Below are 25,508 nucleotides of genomic sequence, written 5' to 3' on the forward strand. Positions count from 1 at the left end.
CAACCCCTGCCCCTTTATTTATCGAGGTAGTCGCCCTGGCTTGGTCTAACCCAGAATATCAGAACCTGAGATTAGGACTTATTTGCAAATAGTTTATTTGGGGAAGAATTCTGGGAAACGAGTAGGGGTCCTGTGAAGAGAGAAACAGAGAAGGAGGTGTAACCAATGCGGTGGTCAGTTATCGAGCTGGTTATTGTTCTGGGCAACGGAGTCCAATCCCAATGGAGATCCACTAAGGAACTATGTAGACTATGTCTCAGAAATGTCCACCTGAGACATGGGTCATCCTTTGGCTCTCATTGGTCAAGGGAGATGTTGTCTTTTTCACATTTCACGAATTGAGCACGTCAAGATACTCGAGGCAGTCCAGAGGAAGTGCGCACACACACACACACCTGGTTGTGCACAGCGATGCATGCACATCGTTAAAATTTTAAGTTGATTGAAAAATAAGTCCCTCTCTGACCATTGACCCCTAGTCACCTGGTTCTCCTCTCCTGGGGCAATTTTTGTTTGTACTTCCTTATGAATCTTTCAGAGGTAGCCCATGAATAGGCAAACAAACAGTATTTCCCATTTCTTTAAACCATTGGTGGCATACTACACAATGTCTCCTGGACTGTGCTTTTGAACACTCCTATCTTTGCATCTTGCTGATAATTACATACATACACACATACATATTACATGTGTTTAGAATTCCCTCTTCTTTAGAATGACCATAGAATATTCCATTTATGGCTATACTTTAAACTTACTCCATCAGTCCCCCAACTGATGATACTGGTATTTCCAGTAATTTCTTAAAAGTCAAGATGATTGGAGTATGCAAGCAGTAAAGTTCGCCCTTCTGAGTATACAGCTTTATGAACTGTGGTATATACACAACTGTGTAGTCACAGCCAAGATGTGGGACAGTTCCAGCACTCCCAAAATCTCCCTAGTGAACCTTTGCAATGGGCCCCTGTCATTCAGCCTCAGCCCCTGATAATCACTGATCTGCTTTTTTGTTCCTCTACTTAGCCTTTTCCAAAATGTCATGTAAATGGAATCATATAGGATGAAGCCTTTGAGTCTTGTTTCTATAACCAATACAATGCATTTGAGATTCAGCCATATTGTTGCATGTATCAGTAGTTGGTTCCTTTTTATAACCGAGTGATATTCCGTGGTACAAATAAACCACAGCTAGTTTACATCCATTCATCAGTCGGAAGACATTGAGTCATTTCCAGTTGGGGCAATTATGAATAAACATACGATTATTGCAAACTGCGTTTTGTATGGATATATTTTTCTCATGAGTACACACCTAGGAGTGGGATTACTGGGGTGAATGGTGAGTGTATGTTTGACTTAATAAGCAGTTGCCAAACTGATTTCTAACATGACTAAACTACTTTGTTTTCCTGCCAGCAACATATGCATACTCACCAGTATTTGGTATTCTCATTGTCACTTGTTTTTATTCAGCCATTCTGATAGGTCAATAGATTTGTGTACTCTGAACAGTGCGACAATGAATACTTACTTACACACATATCCTTCATAATTAGTTGTGAATATATCTGTAAGATACAGTCTTAAAACTAGAACTGATGGATCAAAGGGTGTGAAAGGTTAATTAGATATTGCCAAACAGCCTACTGAGAAGGTGGGACCAATTTATAGCCTACCAGCTAGATATGGTAATTCCTGTTTCCCCACATCCTCGCCAACACAGTGTATTACCCAGTTTCACTACATGTTTTTAAATGAAATTTTACTTTACAATTGCTGTGTGAGTATCTACCTCAGAGGGTTGTTGGTGAGGACTTCAAGCAAAGGTTTTAGAGCAGTGCCTGCCACACAGAGAGTGGTAATGGCTGTTAGTTATTATGTGATTACTACTACTAATCAATCAACTACATTTTTTATTTTCCTCTCTCTCTGAGTTCATTAGTACATTCAGGAATGCTTTTCTCTGAAGAGCTCAAACGTTCTACCTATGGAATTGAGTTCATCCTTATAAATCTCTTCAGATACTCCCAGAAATACAGACACTATGGGTTTTATAGAATGGGGAAGTGTGACAGAACAGGACCCTTCTAAATTTACAGATCTCTGTCCCACAAGGTCAAAATTAATCTAGTTTGGAACAGGAATGGAGTCCTCTAGGTTACAATGGCTTAATGGCTTTCAAACTTTTTGATTGCCTCCCACTTTAAGAAATTGACCAGGAGTCAGCACACACATTTATACCCAAAAGTTTCAAAAAAACAATATTTGCTTGCTATTCATTTCATTCCATTTCACTGCAAATATGTTCATTGGGATCCACTAATAAATAGATTTCAAGAGCTACTATTGGGTTAAATGGCACTATCTAGGTCACAGATATTGGTCTTCTTGGCAACACAAGTGAAATCACAGAACCTCATACTCAGTTTTGGGTACATTATTCCTTTTTCTTCATTTTCCATGGGATGCTAGAGCTTATTCGTTCATCAGCTATTTTCTCAAATAGCTCTTGGACTCCTTATGTGTACTGCCCAGTATTGTCAGCAGAAGAGAATAGGCTTTAAAGAGCAAGAGGCCTGGATTCAAATCTGACCTCCACCATTTGCTGGTGATCTTGGTTAAGGCTCTTCAGCCATCAAAGACTCAGTATTCCCCTCTGTAAAATGGGTGCAATGAAAGAGCAATCAAAAAGCTAAGGGATGTAAAGGAGTTAGTACAGTGTCAGGCTTTTGGTAAGTACTGAATACAGTGATTCTCCAGGTGCGAGCCCCACAGCAGCAGCACCACCACCACCACCCTGGAACTTGTTAGAAATGCAATCCTCAGACCTCATCCCAGCTTTACTGGGTCAGAAACTTCGGGGGTGTTTTAACGGGGAAGATTGTTTTAACAAGTCTTCCAAGTGCTTCTGATGCACGTTCAAGTTTGATAACCACGGGCTTAATACATGGTAACAATTAGTACTTGAGGCTGCAGCGTGAGCAGCGGGTCAGAACATGAAAGGCCTACTGGGCAAAAGTAAAGCACTAAGCTGTCAGCAGCATCCACAGGTAAGGGGTGGAACCAACCCTTTCCTCCACACCTCCCTCTTCCCTCAGCAGGGCCTGCCTACGGTGCTCGCTGATTGGTGGCGTCTCTCTGGACAATTACCACCCACCCAACCACGGAGAACGTAACCTGAGCGGGGGCGGGACTGGGCGCCGCGAGAGCGGTGCACCTATTGGCTCCAGACCACGCCGCGGAAAGGGGCGGGACTGCGCGTGCGCACGGGCGGGGCGCGCCCCTGGCGGCCGTTGAAAATGGCGACTATCACCGAGCTGAAGGCTGGTGAGTGAGAGAGGGAGGCTTCCCGCGTGAAATACGTCTGGCCTGCAGCCTGTGAAAAGGATAGGACGAACAGAGGGCGCGCGGAATACGAGTCAGCCTTCCCCTTGACGTCGCTCTGCGGCGTCAAGGGCCTGCGGGCTGTCAGGTTGTGTGGCGGCCGCTGAGCCATGGCCCTGTCAGGGAAAGGGTGGCACAGGGGCGGTTTTTAAACCGGCTTTGAGTTGGAGGAGTCGCAGGATGTGCAGGTACCTGAGGGGTCTTCAGTCCTGCACGTTGGACCTCTGGAGCATTTTTCCGGACCCCGCCTGGATCCGAGGCCTTGGGCCGGACCTTTCACTCGGAGCTGATGTTTACAATAATCACAACCGTTATTGGTGTTAGGCACAGCCAGCCCTAAGCGATTTGCTTGGTTGCTTCCCTGCACCCTTACACCCTGGTCCCGATGGGCCGGAGGCAGACAGTCTCCCGTCTCTCTCGGAATTGTCCCCAAAAAGGAGCGAGTCCTTAAGCCGACAACATTTGTACACTCTGGTTTAGACGCAGATGTCCAGAGAGGTAGTAATAATAGTTATCAGTGATTGAGCCTCATGCATTAGGCACTGCCCAGCCCCTGCGTTATCTAATCGATTCCGTGTAATAACCCAGTGCCCATTTCACAGATTAGGAAATGGAAATGCTGAGAGGTAAAATAGCTCGCCCAAAGCAATTTATGCAGAAAGAGGCAGCGTGAGAACTAGATACGATGCGCCAGAGCTCCAGGTTTAATCACTGAGTGATACTGCTGCCCGATTAATAAGACCAATTTTCAGGGAACTTGGGGGCTAGATCAGTAATTCTTAGGGATTTGACAGGGAGGGGTTGAATGTCTTTGAGGTGGTTTAGTACCCATTGATGTAAATGTACATTTGTGGCCCTGGGCTGGAGAAGAATCATAAAAAAGGCATGCCTTTATCTACAAGAACAGATTTCGCATAAATCGGTGAAACCTCTCCCCAGGTAGCACATATCACACATAGTATTACATACGACTTCGGAGAAATTAGATACTTAAGGATATAAGCATATTAAGAACCTCTTTCTAAAGAAGTTGCTATGGTAGTGTTTTAAGTGCGGTAATAGAGGGAAGGGAAAAACGATATGGAACCCTAAAAAGAACTTTGGGGATTCGGAGTGTCCTACACAGTTGTAGGGACCCCCTTTATTTTCCTGCATTCCCAAGTTCTGAATGTATTTTGTGTTCAAAGGAAACCCAATAGAAAATGTGTTTGCCAATCAATTATCTTATGTTTTATGAGCTTTTACATTTTTTAAGCACTTTCACGTTTTTTCTACCTCACTTGGTTCTGCCTCTGAGTGTTAGAACTCATGTTGGAGAAGGCAACTAAAGCATGAGTTGGTGATCTACCACTGAGGGGGTGATGAGATTATGTTAGGTTTCCTAACTCCAGCTTCATTACTTCTCATTTCTCTGCTGAGTTTGAGTCTGGGCTGTGTGCAATTGGGACAGGATCCTTGCCAGTGGAAAAAAATCTCTCCATCTAATTTCCAAAGATGGTATTAGAAAACAGGGTCCAATTATGATCCCAAGAATATGATAAGGCTGTACCTTCCTTTTATGGGCCTGTTTCAAAGTCTGATTGGATGATAACTATATGTACTTACATACCTGCAAAAAGTTTAAGGGGATGATTTAAAAATAAGGGGCTAGAAAGGTTAAAGTCTAGTCAAGATTGTGTCTCTTTAATGATATGACCCAAGTTTTTGTTTTTTATCAAAGTTTAAACAATATTTATGTTCCTGGGCTTCCTTTAGGATTTTACATTATTGTGGTGTACTTATTTGGCGCTTTTAACAGGGCACAGTATGGTATTAAACTGTACTGTGTTACACCCAGTCGTATACAGCACTGTATTATAATGCTCTTAGGTAACATTTTTGAGCTCTTACTATGTTCTAGGCACTGTGAGTGAGAGGTGTTGATTCTCCGGAGTGTTATTTAGCCATTAGTAAAATTTGAAAAAGGATGTTCCAGACCTTTGCAAGGGATGGCGCCAATTCAGCCCTATGCCTTTACTATCCATACTAGTATTTATTGGTAAATCTCATTATCACAACTACTGATATTTGTAATAATGACCCTTGCTTGTCAAGTGCAAGTTAGGTTGCATTCAGCACATATATATATTCCCGATTTCTTAAAATGGCAGTGATATATTCAACATGTTATATTTCTAACTAGGCTTAAATTTTCTAAATCCTATTGTTTTAAGGAATTAACTCATAATTGTCTTTAAAAAACAAACAAACAAACAAACAAAAACCCAAAAACAACATCTACTTTTTCATGTGGAATGGGCCATTCCCCAAGGTTCTGGATAGCAATTTTATACAAAAGACATTGGCACATTCCTTTCGTTCATGGAGTGTTCTAATTATTTTTAACTGGCTTCTTTTTAGACCAGAGGTTTTTAGTGACACAAAGATCCTGCCTGCAGTAATAAACTCTCTCAGAAATATATGAGACACGGGGTTAAGTTGAGGTCCCATGTGTTGACTATAGTTCTATCCCCGACTTTTTTCCTCACTGAAGAATGTGTATCAGACTGTAACCTTTATCAGTGATGCTGTTGGAAGGTTAAACCTGAATTTGCTTAAATATATTAAAATTAGTAAGTCACTGCTATTTGGGAGCTTTATTTTTAATTGCAAACGACTTGTGGTTGTTAATGTGATAATTGTTCAGTTCGTCGCAGTGTTTAGATTGAAAGCTGCTGTTAGGCTGTTTACCTTTTTAAACAGTTTTCATTAAAGTATGCCTAAGAATGATAAAATTTATTCTGAAATTGAAACATTAATGTTTTATATTTAACAGTTTTAAAGGACACCTTGGAAAAAAGAGGAATATTAGGGCATTTAAAAGCAAGGATTCGAGCCGAAGTTTTCAATGCCCTAGATGATGAAAGTGAATCCCGACCATCATTATCTCATGAAAACCTTCTTATTAATGAATTAATTCGGGAGTATTTGGAATTCAACAAATATAAGTATACAGCGTCAGTCCTCATAGCAGGTAAGAGGTTATTGTTAGTCACCGGATACAAAATCTGCTTTTCCCTTCTCCCAATTCTAAGAAAGTCTTTAGCCTGGAAATCTAATTCCATTATTAAGCGGTGTCATCTGAGTGACTGGGACATAAAAATGCTGGTGAGAGAGCAGAGTTGAGCAGTTTCTTATCAAGGTTCTTATCGTGGACTCTTTCCATAGCTTGAAAAAGTAAGTTCTCATGAGGCTTCTTGAATTGTAGGGGAGAATAAATAACTAAATAAACACTTATACTCAGTGCCTACTTTGAAAAGGCATCTGCGGAATAAATAATTGCTTATATTTTACCCTGTTTGCTGCCAGTCTTTTTTTATGTGTACGCTTTAAAATACACAAGAATTTAATATATGTATATATGTATATGTGTGTGTGTGTGTATGCTTTATTTAAAATATAAAACAATGATAAAGCCTCAAAAAGTTACTGTTTTGTTTAGGATATATACAAATGTATATAAAAGCATGGTCTTTAATTTAGAAAGGATTAGGAAGGTAAACTCCAAACTCATTTAGTGATGAGAGGGAGAGAAATGATATTGGGGGAGGAAGTGGGCAATTAAAGATAAATTTTATCTGTTAAATTTTATTTCTTAAGAAATAAAGTAAGAACTCTGGCATGATACCTAACAGTAGTCAAGAGGCGTTGCTTCTGGGCTTGACAAGAAATGAAACTGAGAGAATGATCAAACACAGCTTGAATGTACATAATTTGATTCCCTCGTTTAAAGTTTTTATGTGCTTTAAGATTATTTTATGTCTCAGAGATGTGCCTCATCAAAGAAAAAGATCATGAAGTAGATATTGGAAAAGAGTGAATTCTTTGTGATGCTAGAACTTTCTATTACACTTCTTTTATTTAAGTATATATCTTAACTGAATAAAAACTGATGATTATTGATTAAGGATCTTCAAAATCAGTATCTCCACTTTTCTCAATTTGTTATAGATGTCTGTATAATACAATTAATACACAGAAAGGGAGAAAATTATAAAGTATTGATTAGTTGTCTTGGACTTGGGCTTCCCTAGAAGTGATAATAATCAAGCTTCATATTAAACATATTGCTTTTTAAAAAAACTGAGGCATAATTAAACTTACAGTACACTTTTTTTTTAGCTTATAGTTCTATGGATTTTGACAAATGTGTAACGTTGAGTAACTACCACGTCCATCACCTCAAAAATTTTTCTATGCCCCTTTGTAGTCAACTTCAGTGCTTACCCTACACCCCTAGCAACCACTGTACCTATCATTTGCCTTTTCCAGAATATTCTATAAATGGAACAATACAAGATGTAGCCTTTCGAGTCTGCTTTCTTTCACTTAGCATAACACTTTTTCGATTCAGCCATGTTGGTTTTTTCTCCCCTGAAAAGCATTCTGTTGTGTGGCTGTGTCAATTTATATATTTAATCAGTTGATGGACATTTGGGTTGTTTCGAGTTTTTAGCAGTTATGAATCAGGCTGCCACAAACAGTCCCATAGAGTTTTTGTATGAATGTATTTTAATTTCTCTTGGGTAAAGAGCTAAAAGTGGGATTGCTGGTTGTGTGTGGTAAGTATGTGCTTAACTTGATAAGAACTGCTTAACTTTGCTCTCTCACCAGCAATGTATGAGAGTTCCAATTGCCCTGTATCCTTGCCAGCATTTCATTTTAGGATTAATTTTACTTTTAAAATTATCACCGCCCAGTGGATATTGGTACTGTCATATGTTTAATTCACAGGCTTCTCGGAAACAGACTTCTGAAGTCTAGTATTGTAGTTTAAGTGCAGAAACAGCATTTCTGCAAACAAATATTAGATTTTAAAAAAAGAATTTATGTTAAATTGTATTAAATTATACATTTAGTAAAATAGATATTTTGAAAGTCATGAGAGCATAAATTTGATCTGTTATCATTTTTCTAAGATCTGAAAAATGTGTGTAAATGTGGTTCTTATCAAAATCATATTTGCTTTTTAGATTAATAAAGACTCAACGTTTTCATGATTTTTTCCTCCCAGAATCTGGTCAGCCTATAGTTCCATTGGACAGACAATTTATCATCCGTGAACTAAATGCATTTGAAGAATCAAAGGATAATACAATGTAAGAAGTTATTTATAAAATAAGCTTTCAGATATTGGAGTCATAGTCTCATAGCAGTGGTTTTATTTCATTTTAATCCAGCAGGTATTGATTTGGGTCTAGCGTGTGTCTAGCACCACACCAAATCCATGGTGTGTAGGCCACTGCTCTCTGGAGCTAAAATTCCCAGGGTTCCAGAGAACGGAGCATCCCCACTGCTTTCTAAGCGGCCCTTTTCCAGGCTTCTTGATCCATCCTTTTTATCTTCTCATGTTTTTGCTCCATCAGTTGTTTTCTTCACATTTAACTCTTCCTCCCCACTGCTTCCTTCTCTTCAGCTTAGGCATGTATGTACCCAGATTTCCCTTCTGCAAAAACCCCATCAACTCCCGACCTCGGGATTCTGCTCAATCTTTTGATCACTGAACTTAGTGAAAATTAACCCTCTGCTTGTATTATCCCCTTTTCAGCCCTCCTTGCATCCTAAATTCTCTCCTCACCATTTATACAAAACTGTGCTCTTAAAAAGAAGAATAACCACTTTCTAATAGTTTCTTAGCTCATTTCCCATTTCATTGTTTCTTAAACTTTTTCCAGAGGATCCCTGAATGGCCAAAAAAAAGAAATTGTGTGTAAGTGCCTAGGAGCATAGTTCAAAGCTATTTCTTGCTTTTCCTAGCAAGAAATTTCTCTGAAGTCTTATTTCTCTTTCTAAAAATTCATTGAACTTTTTCATTCTACTTAATGATGTAATATTTTAAATGACATACCAATGAAATTGAAGTCTCCCACAAATCTTTGTATGAAATTATTCCAGGATCAATTTATCCTGTAGTTTGTACCAAACTATATATATATATTTGAGTGGGCGTATGTATATATATTTATAATTTCAGGATTGTATTCATTTCTTTGTATAAAACTCATTGTATTATTCATTATAGTTCTTACTCATTGCATAAAACTGTTTTGAGTTTTTGTAGCATTTTGTAATATTGACTATTCTTCCTTAAAACACTTGGTTTTCCAATCTCCTTAATGGTGTTCTCAGTTTCTTTGTTGGCTCCTTTTGGATTCCTTTAAATTGTAGGCACTTCCCGAGTTTCATTCTTTTCTTCTCGTCCCCCTGACTACTTTTCTAAGTATCCTTGAGTCTTTAATGATGCCTCCATGCTGGTGACAGACACATCGAATCCACGGTGTGTAATGACCTAGTCTCTGGAGTTGCACAGTGCTATTACTTAAAGTCTTACTCAATTCATTATAAGCAAGTTCAGCCCACACTGCAGGGGAGAGCAGTTGGGCTCCATCTTTTGAAGGGAAAGGAATGTCATACTTGAAACCATCACACCTGCTAATAAGTAAACAGATATCTCAAAAAAAATCAACCCATTCATTGTATTTATGTATTTATGAGATTGGAAATGAAGGAAAACATTTCTGTTATACCTCTCTTTATTAAGTCAGCAGAGCAGCTTCTGTTTGTGCAAGGGTACCAATATAAATCCCAGGCAGCATATTGTAAAGAAAAGAATATGGGACTTGGGGTTCAAGTATAAAGTTTTTCCACTTACCATCTAAGGGATCTCTAGCAAATTCTCTTTGAGGTGTGGTTTCTCATTTATAAGTTGGGGATGATGATTATGGCATCACAAGGTGAGTATAAACTGAAACGAGGCAAGAGTGTTTTGTAAACTGTAAAGTAGCTTTTAAAAATGTTAGTTCTTACCCAAGTTCTGTATAGCTTACATTTACATACCATTTAATATATGCTCAGCACAGTTCTAAACATTTGACGTTTATTAACTCATTTAGTCCATAACTCTATGAGGTAGGGACTACACTTACCCTCATTTCTAGAGGAAGAAATATTTATGAGGCTGGGGTCATTAGGAATCTTGCAAAGGTCAAGTAGCAAAGGCAAAATTTGAACCCAGGCAGGGTGACTCTTTGGACATAAAACTTTCTCTGGGCAAGGATTTATCTAGTAGTGTTTATTGACTATCTGTTGTGTATCAGACGTTGTGAGGTACTAGTGAATTTTGTGCTTGACATTGGAGTTTAAAGCTGACTTCATGTGCATTGATTGAAATTGTGTTTAAGTTTAGATGAGGTTTAAGTTAACATGTTTTAACTTTTACCTTTTAACTTTTTAAATTGTCTTTAGAGTTAAATGGTACTCTTAATTTTAAAAAAGCATGAACAGTTTGCAGTTTGGATGATAACCATGCAACTTTTTTTTTTTTTTTTAAGTCTTGTGAATTACTTGGCTATTTTGGAATCAGAGGCTACCTTGTAAAGAAAAGATGTTTTAAGCTTTTCCTGTTAATGCAAATTTAATTAATTTTGGTTATCTTCCTGCCATAGACCTCTTTTATATGGGATTTTAGCTCATTTCTTGCATGGAACTAAGGATGGCATCCAAAATACATTTCTGAAAGGATCTTCGCTTCAGCCTCCGAACTCAAATCTGGGTAGACAACCTACTGAAAGAAAGCAAATGGGTATGAATTCTCTGAGATTTATCATTTAGTTATCATCAAAGATGTTTTCTTCTTTCATTTTTATCTTTGGGGTAGTTTTTCCTGAGCTTTTGAGTCATAGTTTATGATTCCACTTATATATAATATAGTTTTAACCTGTGTTATTTATCCTCCAAAAAGCAAAATGCTTTTTGGAAAGAGAATCTTGAGGGGAGGAGGGTGGATAACTGGACAAAATTCTTAGAAATAATTTCTATACAGAGGTATTGAGAAGCCTGATTTTCATATAAATTTTGTACTTTTTAAAGAAGCTTAGTCCTTAGCATACTGAATAAGTAGCTTTTTATCAAGTCATCATTTTTTTTTCCCTCTAAGACTGAAAAAAGGCCAGATTTCTGAATACAGATAGAAAAGTCACAGGTTTCTCTGTCCTTTGCATTTTTCAGATACTTTTTTGTGGTACAGTGGTAGGTTTCTGCAAATATGAAAATCTTAGAAGAATAGCTCTTATTTCTTTCATAATGCTTACTCTTTCAGTGAGCTTTCAGTTGTTTTGATTACATCAGCAACAGGACCGCAATTGGACACTCTGAACTAAATGGTTGAGAGGAGGGGTCTCCAACCCCCAGGCTGCAGACTAACACTGGTCAGTGGCCTGTTAGGAACTGGGCCTCACAGCAGGAGGTGAGCAGCGGGCAAGCAAGTGAAGCTTCATGTGTATTTGCAGCTGCTCCCAGCACTAGCATCATCTCCTCAGCTCCACTTTAGATCATCAGGCATTAGATTCTCATAGGAACCTGGTCCCTGGTGCCAAAAAATTTGGAGACCGCTGGTTGAGAGCTCAATGTGTCCAACTATGGGAGAAAGTTGATCTCTTTTTTTAAGGACAGTCAAATAGGGCTTATTATCAGAACAGTATAATTATTATCAGAACAAATGTGTACCTTAAACATTGAAATAAACTTTTAGGAAACATCTGAAATGTGAATTTTCTTTTGTAGTTTTCCTAAACTGCTTTGAGTAGTATCGATCATGTTAAATATTTGCTATATCTCTTAAGATCTGACAGCTAAATGTCTGTGAAGCAGGGTGACCTTTCAGAGGTTATTTCTGTCTTCACTAGGAGTTATTCTTCTATATATCTTAGAATTCTGAGCTATATGGAACACTGGAAAAGAAATCATTCCCCACTACCTATTTTACAGTTGAGAAAACCAAGACTAAGAGATTGAGTGACTCATCTAAAGCCTGTAGCTGATTATTTTTAGCAGCATCAGCACCTCTGATTGCCATTCCTGTATACTTTTCCATTTAAAGAAGATGGGGTTTTTCTAGTTCCCTTTTCAGGGCCTGGGTAAGGATCTGTCATTAGGTCTTGCTATTTGGCAAGTACTTAAAAAGCAAAACAGAACACAAGTACATGAGTAAATCTCTAAACATTCAAATAATATAATGTAAGATGCCCTTTAGCCTCTTCCCTCCTTGCCTCTCCCTAACTCTCCAGTTCCCCTGCCTTCCATAGACCATTCGCGTGTTAGCAGCTTGGTGGGTGTCCTTCAGGGTGCATTTCTGTGTATCTAAATACTGTAGATGCATTGCTACTATACATATTTTTCTACAATTTGCTTTTTTTACTTGTCGGTATATGTAGATCTACTAAAACCTTATTCTTAACTTTGTGTAGAGGTCCATAGTATTTGCTAATCACTGTTTACTGACGTACTTTTATATATATATTTTGCTTTTATAGTATTGAAGTATAGCATTACTTCTTTGTTCATACAAGTATTTTTTTGTGTGTAGATGCCTAGAAGTAGAACTGCTTATTCAAAGCCAATGCATATTTAAAAAAAATAGTACTAGATATTGTCCAATTCTCCTCCAAAAAGGTTTTTTTTTTTGTTTTACCATTTTATGCTTTCCAAGAATATGTGACAATATCATTTCTATGTTTTATCGTTACCAGTGGATTTTGTACACATTAACACTTGTTAGCACACCAAACTCATGACATTTGTATTTTCAGTCCCAGGAGGAAAAATAGCCTCTTGAGAAATGACTTCTGTGACTTGTAAGCTTTTCATAATCAGTCTCCTTAATATTCATAATGACTAATAAGCAAGTTATAAGTAATAGAGTATTACGTAACTGAGGTGAAGGTCGTGGATTAGCTAGCACCTGCCGCAGTGGGTGGGTGGGTGGCGTGGGGAGGGTGGAGGGAATGGGAGAGCGCATTGGTGACTTTGGGTCCTTTCTGTATAAAGTGCGAGAGACACCGGAGACTGACTTCAAGTCAGTGAAGCTTAGGGCGCCTCCTTTGTGGAGAACTCTGTGGAAGACTCAGGAATGAGGATGACTGCTCAACCAACAGAAAGACAGTAGTGATTTGGCAAATTATTTTTGTGGATCATCAAAAATTGTCTTGGCCTCTTCATGCGATGACGTGTGAATTATAAGCCAAAAATTGCATTATGTCCCAGTAACACATTTAAGCATTCCATTTACTTTTTCAACTCTAGCTTATCATCAAGGATGTATAAGTTGTATTTCACAACACTGAAAAGATTATAAAAAATGTTAAAATAATTTCTTTACACAAGCTCATCCACTGAAATATAAAACAGTAAACTTAAATTCTCTTTCACATGAAAACACTTCTTTTATCAAAGCTTTCTAAGTGCTGAAAAAATGAAGAGGGTTATATAGGCACCCGCACCTTTGAAATGGTAGCCAGTTCATTACTGCTGATATTAGTGCTTGTAATATTGGAGGCAAAGTAGTTTTTGCTATAAATAAAAGGCCAGATACTTTATAATAGAGAAAATCATTATCAGCTCAACTTTATGCACATCTATGAAGATGTACTTGAATAAAATACTTCATTTTTTAGTAATGTTTTTATAGAAAACCTGAAATGGTCGTGTCTTAAGGATATCGTTAATTTTGTCCAGCAAAGGTGCCTAAGAATGAGGGAGATAAATTTTCATTTGTGACCCAGACCAATAGTAATATTAGCACTTTATGTTATTTCTGAGGACAACCAGCTGCTTTGAACTAATAAGATTTCACAATTGTCTTTAGAATTCTCTTTCATTTGAAAATAAAATTGTATGTTTCACAATGTGTCTAAATTTATATTTTTTTCCTATGTTGTCAAAATTATAATTAAAAAAAAAGTTTTTTCAGCCTACGGCCTTGCCCCCCTGAATGTGCCCTATCTCATCTGATCTCGGAAGCTAAGCAGGGTCAGGCCTGGTTAGTACTTGGATGGGAGACCACCTAGGAATACCAGATGCTGTAGGCGTAAAAAAAAAAAAGGTTTTTTCAGTTGTAAAAAGTGTTTGGGGAATTGGGAGGGATGCACATTTTTCAGAAATTTTGTTTGTGTGTTGCATTTTTGTCACATTAGGTATTAAGTCTCTCAGGTTCTTTTAATCTAGAACACTTCTGTCTTCTACCCTTCCTTACCCCTGTCCATGATGAAAGAAATTGAGGAGAAGTGACTTGGGCCCCTTCTTTACTATACTTGGAGCACAGTGGGTGGTCACAGGGGCTCTGGGCTTTTCTGAACTCTCATGGAGCTTTATTGTTTTGTTTTTGGCTGAAGAACTTTTTCTACAATTTCTTAGATTTCTGATTTCGGTAGGAAGATATAAACCGTGCTAGTTTTCATCTTGCCACAAGAGGGCGCTGCTGGGAGGCACTGCTATTTGAAGAAAGGTGTTTTTTTGTTTTTGTGTATGTTTTTTTAATTGAAGAGCTTTGGTGTTCCATACGTTTACTTCAGGAGGGACACTATTCACTTAAAAAATGAGTCAAATATTTTTTAATAATCAGAGTGAATCTCTAGTACTAAACATTCCTGATTTCTTTAATCATGTTTAAAAAATAGTGAGTTTTTTCATTGTCCTAAACTATCTAAAGAACTCATGCAATATTAAATATGTAACATCCTGAAGTATATATGTAGCTATGTCTGCCTACTGCCTACTTTAACTTGGGATAAGTATTGACATTTGTTTCTGTTAATTACAGATGGCCACCTAAGAAAGGAGGAGGGGAGAAGCGCCGACGTTGAAGATTTCCATATTTCTCAAGCTGTGAAAAGATGACATTTCCATTAAGGGCATCTTTTATCTTAAAATTGTATGTATCAGATAACTAATTTATTTTCTCAACATTACCAACATGCATCACTAGTATTTATACTTTGTAGAAATGAGTTTCTGCAAAACATTTAGTCCCTCACGTTTTACTGCATTTGTCAATAAAAGCTAACTCTGTCATCTAGTTTATTGGATTTGACTTCAAAGAAAACGTATTGTTTTTAGGAAGTATTTTAAAGGTCCTTATATTTGTGAGACATGGAAGGTTTTTTTTGGACCCTGTACATTCTAAGAAAAAAAATCAGGTCTTTATAGCCATATGCTCTGCTGTTTAACATGGCATGTTAATTAAATTTCCTTCAGGCTGGAATTATGTGGGTTTGAAGGAAAATTCATGTTCTTAAATAACGAAAGAACATACAGTCAGAAAAAACTATAATTTCTATAAAGTTTGATTTTTTTTGATAAGCTATTTTTCAGATAACCATTTATAATTGATTTAAATATCCATATTACTATCTAAAGTTGAACTTTTAAACTAGGTAACAATGTAATTTTTCTTTCCTTAGACCATTTTGGCTTCTACTGGAAGATTTATGTAAAAGGTAGAGGGTGAACTAATTCTTTTAATTTTGCTGTAAATAAAAAGAGAGTTTATTTTATTACATGAATGTGGAATAAACATGAAGAGACAGGCTTTAGCAGAAATATCAGAAAGTACCTTCTAAAAGATGTCATTGTTTAACCTCCATGTGGCCTTCAGCTGTGCAGTTACAAGACGAGTTATGGAAGAGCCAACCCCTACTTATTTGGGCTCTGAAACTCTTATTAAATGGCAGTTTTTATACTTGGGATAGAAGAATAATAATGTCCCATAGTAGTATCTTTAAAATGCTATTTTGATATCTTTAAGACATTTTTTAACGTGGAGTCTACAGACTGATTTCCCTGAAAATCAGCTTAGAGTAGACAGCACCCGATTGGCTAAGGTCACAAGGTATACTCAGAACACAACTACGTGGGCTCCTGTGCACTGGTGCTGGTCAGTACTTAGTCCTTACAGGTTAACCACGGATTTTTATCCAGGCACAGAAAATTATTAAAGAAATACCCTTAAACCATACTTTACAAGTCAAAGGATTTTGAGAGGCTAAAATTAAATATATAGACATGAAGTATTATAATGACTTATTTTTTCAGTTTTTAAAATGAAATCTGTAGTATCTGATTATAATTATGAGTTCTATTTTATGTGGGAATATAAATATCCGAAGTATTCTCAGAGCACTTGACAATGGACACTCAGGAATTGCAATCATGCAGGACTAGATTAAGAAAAAATGCTAGCGTTTAGCATTTTGGATACTGATATAAAATCATCAAAATAGAAGCTAAACAGAATGTCACATGTCGTCCATAGTGCTTTTGTATGCATTATTCATTATTAACTTGTTTGTACCTAGGCAACTTTTATACTTGCGATGTATCATTCAATAAAAAAAAAATAAGCAACTTACCTTTATGCAAAGGGCGTTTGTATGACTGTTCATCAAAGTTATCTACCAGAACCAGAAGAATGATTGGAGATGGTCCCCCAGCTTCTTTCAGGATCTCCAGCAACCTCATTTTTGAAGGTATAGAATAAGGGAGGGGAACTTTTCCTGATGTATGTGCACTTGGCATCAGCTGCCTCACCCTGGAACAATTACTCTTTATAGGGTGGCAGTGGTAGGGACTGGTGGTATTGGTCTCTGGGGAGACAGTATCATCTGAGGGGCTATGTGTGGTTCAAAAACATAGTATTACATTTTTATATTTGGAAAAGAGAAAAATACTTATTTGCAGAATACTGTGAGATTTTTATGGTTATCAACAAAGGAGGATCTTGGGCTGAGAAAATCTGCTCTAGAAATTTCTTTTTTTTTTTTTTAGGCGAGACAACCCTTGGTCGACCTCACAGATTGTAAGGACCTTGTCAGCTTATAATCTCTTATTTTTTATTTAATTTTTATGCCTACAGCACCTGGTCTTCCTACATGGTCTCCCATCCAAGTACTGACTAGGCCCGACCCTGCTTAGCTTCTGAGTAGAAATTTCTATACTCATGATTTTTGAACAGTGGGTTAATTTATAATCCATTAGTTTAAAAAAGTACATGGGCTGAGACATTTAAAAAATTCAAGAGAAGAAAGAGAGGACCCATCAAACTATTCTCATAAACTCATAAACTAAATTAGTGCATCATTGCTGGCGGTTTTCATGGGGTTGTTGGGAAAAGTTGTCTTCTAGCAATGCAGGAGAAGTTTTAGAAGAAAACTTGATTTAGGAGGAATTTAGGAAAAGCGGAAATTTAAAACTTGGGCAGTCCAAAAGCTCAGCAGGAGCAGAGGGAGCTTTTGAAGATGACAAATTTAAACTTAGCATATATGTTTGTGTAGAATAAACTAATAGCTTAATAATTATGTGCAAGAACACATTTGTATATGACTCGCATGCCTGTATGATTATGTAACATCTGATTTGTTCTTTTAACCTAAAGCCAAGAGTACACCAAGGATTAACATTTGTAAGAATATGCCTTTAAAGGCATTTGGGACAATGCTTCCCAGCCACTTGGTATTTGATCTTTGTAATAACTTCTGCAAGGATTGTGTGGTCTTCATTATTTTTTTTTAAATAAAAGTGACGTAAAACTACCCTTTAAAAAAATAGACTTTATTTTTTAGAGCAGTTTTAGGTTCACAGCAAAATTGAGAGGAAGATATGGAGATTACCCATATCCCCCATCCCCACACATGCACAGCCCCCCCCCCCCCCATTATCAGCATCCCTCACCAGGGAGGTACATTTGTCACAACAGGTGAACCTACACTGACACCTACACATCACCTGAGTCCACAGTTGATGTTAGGGTTCATTCTTGTGACCAGTCTTGGTGGTGTACATTTCGTGGGGTTGAACGACTTGTGTAAGGACTTGCGTAAGGACGCATATCCACCATTACAGTGTCACACAGAGGAATTTCACTGCCTCCTCCCCAACCTCTCGTCTTTTCGCTGTCTCCATGTGCCCTTTCCAGATTGTGTTATAGTTGGAATCATACAGTAGGTAGCCTTTCCAGACCGGCTTCTCTCAGTCATGTCCCTTTAAGGTTCCTCTACATCTTCGTTTGATCGCTCATTTATTCCATCATCTGAATGTGCCACAGTTTACCCCTTTACCTGCTGAGAGACATCTTTGTTGCTTCTAATTTTGGGTAATTACGAATAAAGCTGCTGTAAACATCCATGTGCAGGTTTAAGTAGATATAAATTTTCAGTTCATTTGGGCAAATCCTAAGGAGCATAATTTGCTGTATTATATGGTAAGAATAAGTTTAGATTTGTAAGAAACTGAAAATACTTTTTTTGAGAATTTTAGGACACTTCCTGATAGAGTTATTAAGACACCAGAGTTGGAAACTGGCGATGAAGGGAAGCTTTGCGGGTCACTGTGCAGCGCAGCCTTTTACCTGGAGAAGTGTGGGGGCCGTCGTGAGTGAAACCAGTGCTTTAGTGCAAGAGTCGGAGCTGAGCATCCTTGTGGTCGGGAAAGAAGTCCCGTTACTCACAGAGAGGCAGTCCTGTGCAGAGCTCAGACTGGACGACTCGAGGGCTGATATGCTTTTAAATAAATTGTGAAGCACATGCAGGAGTAAACCACATTTGGACCTGATCTTTGATAATATTAAAAACTAGAGGAACTCACACTTTGGAGCTTTGCTTTTTTTTTTTTTTTTTAAATGCCTACAGCACCTGGTCTTCCTAGGTGGTCTCCGATCCAAGTACTAACCAGGCCTGACCCTGCTTAGCAGCCAAGATCGGACGGGATAGGGCATGTTCAGGGTGGCCTGGCCATAGCACTTTGGAGCTCTTTGAAACCAGTAGCAAATTCAAAGCGATTTGATAAAAAAGACTCCAAACAAGAGAAATTTCCCCTCCACCATCTTGTTCCATGAGTTCATGGAAACTCCCGTTACATGGCACCTTACAGAAAAGACGTGCCAAGGGAATTTACTTGACAGTTCTCAGTCAAAATAACTTTTTTTTTTTTAAGTAACTTTCTGTTTCCCCCAGTCTTAAAATAACTGGCTTTTTGAGCCACAAGGAATAAAATGGAGGCATCTGATTTAATTATAACAATGCACTTTTGAAAGTTCAAACATCCGAGCTTCTGCATCGGTCAGATATTTATTGAATGACTGTTATGCGCACATTCTGTCCCTCAGCACTTCTGGAATGTACCAGCAAGGTACGAAATGCTTTATATAAGGCCTTCACATGTTATATTTAACAACCCAGTAGGTAGCTGAGACAAAGATGCTGACCATCTGTGCTTTTGCTGGAGAAAGCAGGCTCAGAGAGGTCCACTGAGTCTTGAAGCTGCCTAGCTGGTGCTTAGCAGACCATGACTTAAAAACCTCAGACTTTTCATCAGAGAGGTGGGGTCGGAATTCCTGCTCCACCACTCACTAGCTGTGCTACCTTGGCTGGTTGTTTGACTCATCAAACCTGGTTTCTCATCAGAATGGGAAGAAAAAAAAAATTTTTTTTTAAAGTACCTTCTTGTTAGGGTTGTTATAAGGATTAGGTGAGCTAATGCAGTAAAAGTCAGGGTCTGGTTACCAAGGTCTTTAAAGAATCAGATGCAACCCTTTTGAAAGGGCCAATGTTAAAAATGTCACGTCTCACTCTGAGCCCCCAGCAAGTTCGATTCTGACAGCCTGCCCTGCATTACCTTTCCATGCTGGGGAGGTGGTGATCAGCTTCAGTTTCCCCCTTCCATTCTCTGCTCCACGGCGTTTCTGTGCTAGCGCAGGGACAATTTCCACTCCTTTTACAGTGTAGACATTAAAAGGCCCATGGGGAAGCAGTCCATTCATCATTTCCTGAAGAACTTTACCCGTAACGTCTCCGTAACTTGAATTGCTATCTCTTTTTGACTCTGATTTTAGGCCCATTGAGGTCCAGGGGCTGGGCGTGGGTGTTTTTTTGGAGTGTAAACCAGGTGAGCTTGATGTTAGAAGGATAAGGAAAGGACCAAGAGGGTCCGAGCTGCAGAGCTGTGTGGAGGGGACTGCGAGCCTGCAGGCCGGCACTGGACAGGACAGGCTCTCCCCGTTGTCCCCAAGGCCTGGTGCAGCTCTACTTGGTTTCATGTTTATTGAGCATCATAGCTAACAGGAAACAATGTAATACGTTCATTTTACATGGATCATCTCAAGGACTGTTTACAAACAGCCACAAATAACTGATGATCTTCCCATTTTACAGGTAGGGCAGCTGAGGCATGGAGAAGAGTTCGAGTAACTTGCCCATGGTCACAGCTAGAAACTGGCGCTGGCAGATTCAGACTCAGTCATCTAACTTTGGAGACCTGTCCTGGGCCTCAAGGCCAACTCTCCTGGGCATTTCCCTTTAGAATCCGGAGGTGAAACTTGGCAAAGGTGGGCTCCAGTCCCAGTGAGAGCTGGGGCACTCCTCTGGGTCCTCAGGTTTCTCTCCGGTGAAATGGGGGTATTAATAAAGCTCCTGCCGTCACCTGACTAGTTACCTGGGGAGGGTTAGTAGAATCAGACTGGGCGTGAGCCACGCTCAGAGCCTGGCAAGGGTCTTCCAACTCCTCCCCAGACCCTCTGGCGGGAAGGAGCCGGGACCCGCGTGGGACTGGGGCTCTGCGCCAAGCAGAGGGAAAGGGCTCGGGTGTTTCGGGGGGTGAAAGCCAGGTGAGGTTGATGTTGGAAGGATGGGGAGGGGACCAAGAAAATGTGCGGTGCCGCGCTCTCGAGTGCGGGCCCCTCCCGCGCGCAGAGTCGCGCCGCGGCCGCTCGGCACCATATTTAGTCAGGGGGAGCGGGCAGCCCCGGCCTGGTATGCGGCGCTGGGAATTCCGCAGGAAGGAGCCCGCGCCTGCCCTTTTTGGGTTGTCTCCCGCCCAGCGCCCCCCGCCCGAGCGGCCGGGAACCTCGGAGCCCGCGCCGGGCAGGGAGCAGGGCGTCCAGGCTGCCCGCGGGTCCCCGGCCTGGCGCCGGGCCAGCCCATCGCTTCGGCTTCCTTTTATGGCCAGTGTGTGTGCGTGTGACAGACGGAAGAGGGACGAAGAAGCCCGAGAGCCAGGCAGAGAGACGAAGAGAGACTGAGACAGAGACACCGAGGCCAGACAGATCAGAGACAGTGAGACTTACCGGAGAGACCAAGGCCAGAGAAGACATGAGAGAGACAGCAGTGGACAGTGACCGAAACAGACAGAGTGACAGATAAAAGGCAGAACAAGACAGAACCGGGGATGGAGAGGCGCAGGGGCAGACATACAGGAGACGGAGCCGGACACGGGGATGGCGGCGCGGTTCTCAGGGCAGGGAGTAAAATTTCGGGCGGCTTCTTCATTTGCAGGAATTTGGGGGGGGGGGCAGGGAGAAGTTGAGGGGAACTTGCAAGGGCGGGGCGCATCCTCATTCCCTTGGGATCCAGACACACACCTTGCAAATCACAGTATATGACTATCACGTCTCGCACACGTCCCAGCTTCGGGCACCGAGGCTCAGAAACAGGAGAAGGAAAATGACTTGCCCGACGTCACACGGCCAGGGATTGGCACCCCTGGGACCTTAAGTCACAACAACGGATTTTTTTTTTTCTTTTTCTTGTGGATGGAGGTGGGGATGGCAAGTTGGGCAAAGTGAAAACTTCCCCTTCCCGCACAATTCCCAGCAGTCAGAGGCCCCAGCTTTGCACTCTGCAAAGTTCAAAAAATCCCCCTTTCCACCATTCACGCAGCACGGCCGGCCCCCTTTCCAGAGTGCCCGAGGCAAATAACCTGGAGCGAGGCGGCAGGTGTGTTCACTCGAGCCGGCACCGTTCCTCCTGGGGGTGGGGGGCGGGACAGGGAGGAAGCGGTTAAAGCCTGTGCGGCTGTAATTTTGAAGCATCCCCAATAGACGCTGGCCGCTCGACTCCCTTCTCTAGGGACCCGGAGTCTCGGTGACTGTCGCGGAACGGGGGGGTGGGGGTGATAACGCTTCTGCGGGGCACGCCCTTGCCGGGAGCCTCTGTCGCCACGCCTCCGCCGCAGGTGCGCCCTTGGAGCGCCGGCAGCGCACGTGCGCCTCACGGCCTGCACAAAAGCCCGGGCTTCTCCGGCCCTGCAGGGGGCGCTGCGCGGGGAGCAGCCCGCGACCCTCCCGTACTCCGCCCTCCTGGGCCGCCTCCCCCTCCCCACCCACCCGCAGCTCCCGGTCTATAAAGAGAGGCGGCCCCGGCGACCCGGGAGATTTGGACGCTGCTGCCTGGGAGGTGTTCCAGATCTGACTTCTCCGTCCAGTTCCTCCTCCGTTATCCCCCCAGTTCATCTGTAAGTAGTGCGGTCCTCGTGAGGGGAAGGGGAATTGGGTGCGTGTGGGAGGGTGAGAGGTCCTACAGGGGCCGGGGAGTGGCGAGGTGCACCTGCTGCGGGTCTCATAAGGACCATGGTGGCAGTTTGGGGGTTCACAATTTTTATTGCTCCCTGCCCCATCATCCCAGATTTTCCCCAAACCAGGAGCTCGCAAGGTAGCCAATGATAAGTGCCACCTAAAGGGTACTTCTGAAAGATGACAATGCCTGGCCCCACGTCCAGTTACACTAGAATCTCCAGAAAAGCTGTACAAAACTTAAATAAAAAGAGTCTCAGGTAATTCTTGTTACGAGGCAAATCTGGGAGATGTGCTTCCTTACAAATCAGAGGTCTAGCTTTGACAGCCAGGCTTCTAACTTTTATTCTAGGCACAAAAAGGGTGCAGCTGAAGTCACTGAAAAATCATTTCCTACATAGAGACAGGCCAGGTGTCACTCCACGGGGATTCGCAAGTACTGCTTAGTTCTGCTGATAAGTTAAAAACACATGGGCACATGGTCCGCAGAGAGGGACGTGTTTTTCATCAGTCCAGAGGATGTGCGTGTTGATGACCCTGGAGCAATGAGGCTGCTTGTGCTCCATGTCCTTTATTATAGTCCAGTTTTCTTCCAGGCCCCTTGCCTCCAATTAAAAAAAAAAAAAAAATCTCATTCAGGCGGACCCCAGGGGCCACACATTTGACACCCACACCAAGGCCAGAGTCCCCATTTGCCTCCATGGCCTGCAGGTACACTATATAGGATTGTGTTGGGATTTCCTGCACACCAGCCAGTGTGAAGTGAGTGTGACTACTGCTTGTTATAAGTTTCCCCCCTGCACGGAGAGCTGGTGGAGATTTAGCTGCTTGAGGAAAGACACCCTTCAAAGCTCAAGAAATAAAATATTTAGAAACCCGAGACAGGGAGCAATGAGTTACAGTATTAACAGCGGACAGTTTACATTGCAAACTGGCTGGGGTTTGGCAAAGGGAAGGCTGTTAGTAAATTGCTTTGTATAGTTTTGCTCTGTTTGGCACAGTCTGGGATTTGAGAATTTTTAGACAGAAGAAGCTTGAAGATGCCGAACTGGAAATCCTGAGATGTCAGTATGTAAAATAGAACATTGAACATCCCTGAGAGGAAAAGCACTCTTACCCGCCTCCCCACCGAGGCTGCTGCCGCTGATGGAGCACTTACGTGCCAGGCACTGTAGCAGTGTTTGACTTAATGTATCTCATTTAATTATTACGACGACCTCGACCCCACCATCTTTTGTCTTTACCACAAACACAAACCCTGTTAGAGTCAAGTTTCTGGTGGGACCAAACGCTTCCAGGAAGGCATGTGTTTATCATCTTCTCTTTGAAGAAAACATAAACTGACCTTTTGAAAAATTAAAATAAAAGGCACCGTTTGGTATCCAGTTGGCCCGATGACCTTAGGTGGGCTGTCATCCCAAGAGTCTGAAACTCGAATTAGCTGGTCCTTCCTCAAGAAGCTTCTGGGGCTCACCTCGTAAACACCGTGTTTTTTTAAATTTTCGTGTCTGAAATAGACGTATTATTCCGTACAAGGTACTTGGTATCCTTACTTTTCCCGGGGAGGGCTGAGATTGAGGCAAACATGCCCATTTATGGTAGCGTTCTCCGTGAGGCCGTCCCCAGCCCCGTGGCAAAGGAGCCTTGTGTTGCAGCTTTGTTGGTGGGAACTCTGGGGATTTCTCTGTCCTTGTCCTTTTTCTTCAGGACCGAATGGAGGAGCCCGGAGGAGAAAGCATTTGGGAGGAAAGGGGGATTACTTTTCCTCATTCCTCTCTTATTTGGAAGTTTTTTTTATTATTATTATTATTATTATTATTATTATTATTATTATTATTTTGGTAGGAGGAGATGTCTCCTTTCGTCAGTACGATGGGTCCAAGCAGGTGGATTTTATGCCTTCAGCACAACCGTGTAATTCTCACATCAGATATACATTAGATTTTTTTTTTCTTGAAAAACATGTCCAATTTTAAATCCATGGGAATCCTAGACTGTCACAAGCAAATTTAGACATCATCCACACTGATCTTCCCAAACCTCAGTTTTCCCATCTGTAAAATGGAGCTGATGAGAATAGCTAATGTTAGTTGAGCACTTTTGTCAAATGACGTGCCAAGCCCTTTATGAGCATCATGTTGCTGCTGGCTTCACAATAACCCTTTGGAGTAGATGCTGTTCTTATGCGCCCCGGTTTGCAAATGCAGAGTCTGAGTGACTTAAGATAACTCGACTAGCCAATAAGGAAGACGGAATCCTACAAAGCTAATGCTTTCTAACCCCAGAGCCTAAGGGAAGGTTGAATGTGTATGAAGGGCTGGGCAGAGTTTCTGGCCCCTGGTCACCTTCAGTGGACGGTTATTTAGAGCATACATGACCAGAGACTTTAAAGGTCTTGCTCAGTGTGGTTTCAGCTGGTACTCGGTGGAACCAGGAAGCCTGTTGGGTGGTCTTTCCATAAAGAAGAAGTTTGTCCCTAATTTTCTTTTTGTGTTATCTCTTTTCGTAAACCCAATTCCTGTTTGCACTAAAGGTGGTGATTAGAATCTTCTGCTTTAATATAGCCACACTTTCTTACATGTGTCAGGAACATTAGAAATTCTAGTTGTACTGGCCCATCGGTGGTGACTCATTTAGGGCCACGTTGGCATCCTTTAAAAGCTTCCACCTGTGAGTAGGAGACGCCTATCTGGCTTTCACTGTGGTTTTGCTGTTCTCGGGGAGGGGGGGGTCTCGTCCCTCTACTCCTGACTTTTAAACACGTTTAACCATGGCCACACCGAGTTGGGAGAATGCCAAGCAGGAATCTGAAGGACCTCTGTATGGGATTAGCTGGGCCAGGGAGAAGCCAGTGCTGCCCGTTGTAGCTGCAGACGGAAGCTGGCTACCTCCGACTTAGGTCAGTGATTCAGGGCCGGGGGAGCACTCGCCACCTGCTCACTCATGCAGGCTTGAACTGTCTCCCATCCGC

The 25,508-nt window shown here is 41.2% G+C and overlaps 2 protein-coding genes and 2 pseudogenes across 7 annotated transcripts in view; 3 read left to right on the top strand and 1 right to left on the bottom strand.

The window, feature by feature from the left end:
* Positions 1 to 3,260: 3,260 nt before the first annotated feature.
* On the top strand, positions 3,261 to 18,838 carry CEP20 (centrosomal protein 20). 6 transcript variants are annotated; one of them, XR_004952588.1, is made up of 8 exons: positions 3,261 to 3,327; positions 6,200 to 6,397; positions 8,438 to 8,522; positions 10,869 to 11,005; positions 15,020 to 15,130; positions 16,620 to 16,724; positions 17,023 to 17,053; positions 18,511 to 18,838. XR_004952588.1 is itself a non-coding variant. In XM_036225971.1 (6 exons), exons 1-5 carry the CDS (start codon positions 3,300 to 3,302, stop codon positions 15,094 to 15,096), a joined length of 525 nt encoding a protein of 174 aa, XP_036081864.1. In that variant the 5' UTR covers positions 3,261 to 3,299; the 3' UTR covers positions 15,097 to 15,130; positions 16,554 to 16,606. The 6 variants fall into 6 exon arrangements, 2 of the variants coding, with proteins under 2 accessions (XP_036081864.1, XP_016012512.2); XR_001598397.2 differs by having other exon boundaries at positions 16,657 to 16,724; XR_004952590.1 differs by lacking the exon at positions 17,023 to 17,053 and having other exon boundaries at positions 18,503 to 18,838.
* Positions 14,170 to 14,288, top strand: LOC118607222 (annotated as a pseudogene).
* A 34-nt stretch (positions 18,839 to 18,872) lies between the features above and the next one.
* On the bottom strand, positions 18,873 to 18,991 carry LOC118607594 (annotated as a pseudogene).
* Positions 18,992 to 22,357: 3,366 nt separating this feature from the next.
* MYH11 (myosin heavy chain 11) overlaps positions 22,358 to 25,508 on the top strand; it is a 105,673-nt gene continuing 102,522 nt past the window's right edge. The window contains exon 1 of the mRNA XM_036226202.1: positions 22,358 to 22,479. The gene's annotated coding sequence lies outside the window, so the exon portion shown is untranslated. The remainder of the gene's footprint in view (positions 22,480 to 25,508) is intronic.

The sequence above is a fragment of the Rousettus aegyptiacus genome, unplaced genomic scaffold, assembly GCF_014176215.1.
Source record: "Rousettus aegyptiacus isolate mRouAeg1 unplaced genomic scaffold, mRouAeg1.p scaffold_m13_p_8, whole genome shotgun sequence".
NCBI classification, from domain to species: domain Eukaryota; kingdom Metazoa; phylum Chordata; class Mammalia; order Chiroptera; family Pteropodidae; genus Rousettus; species Rousettus aegyptiacus.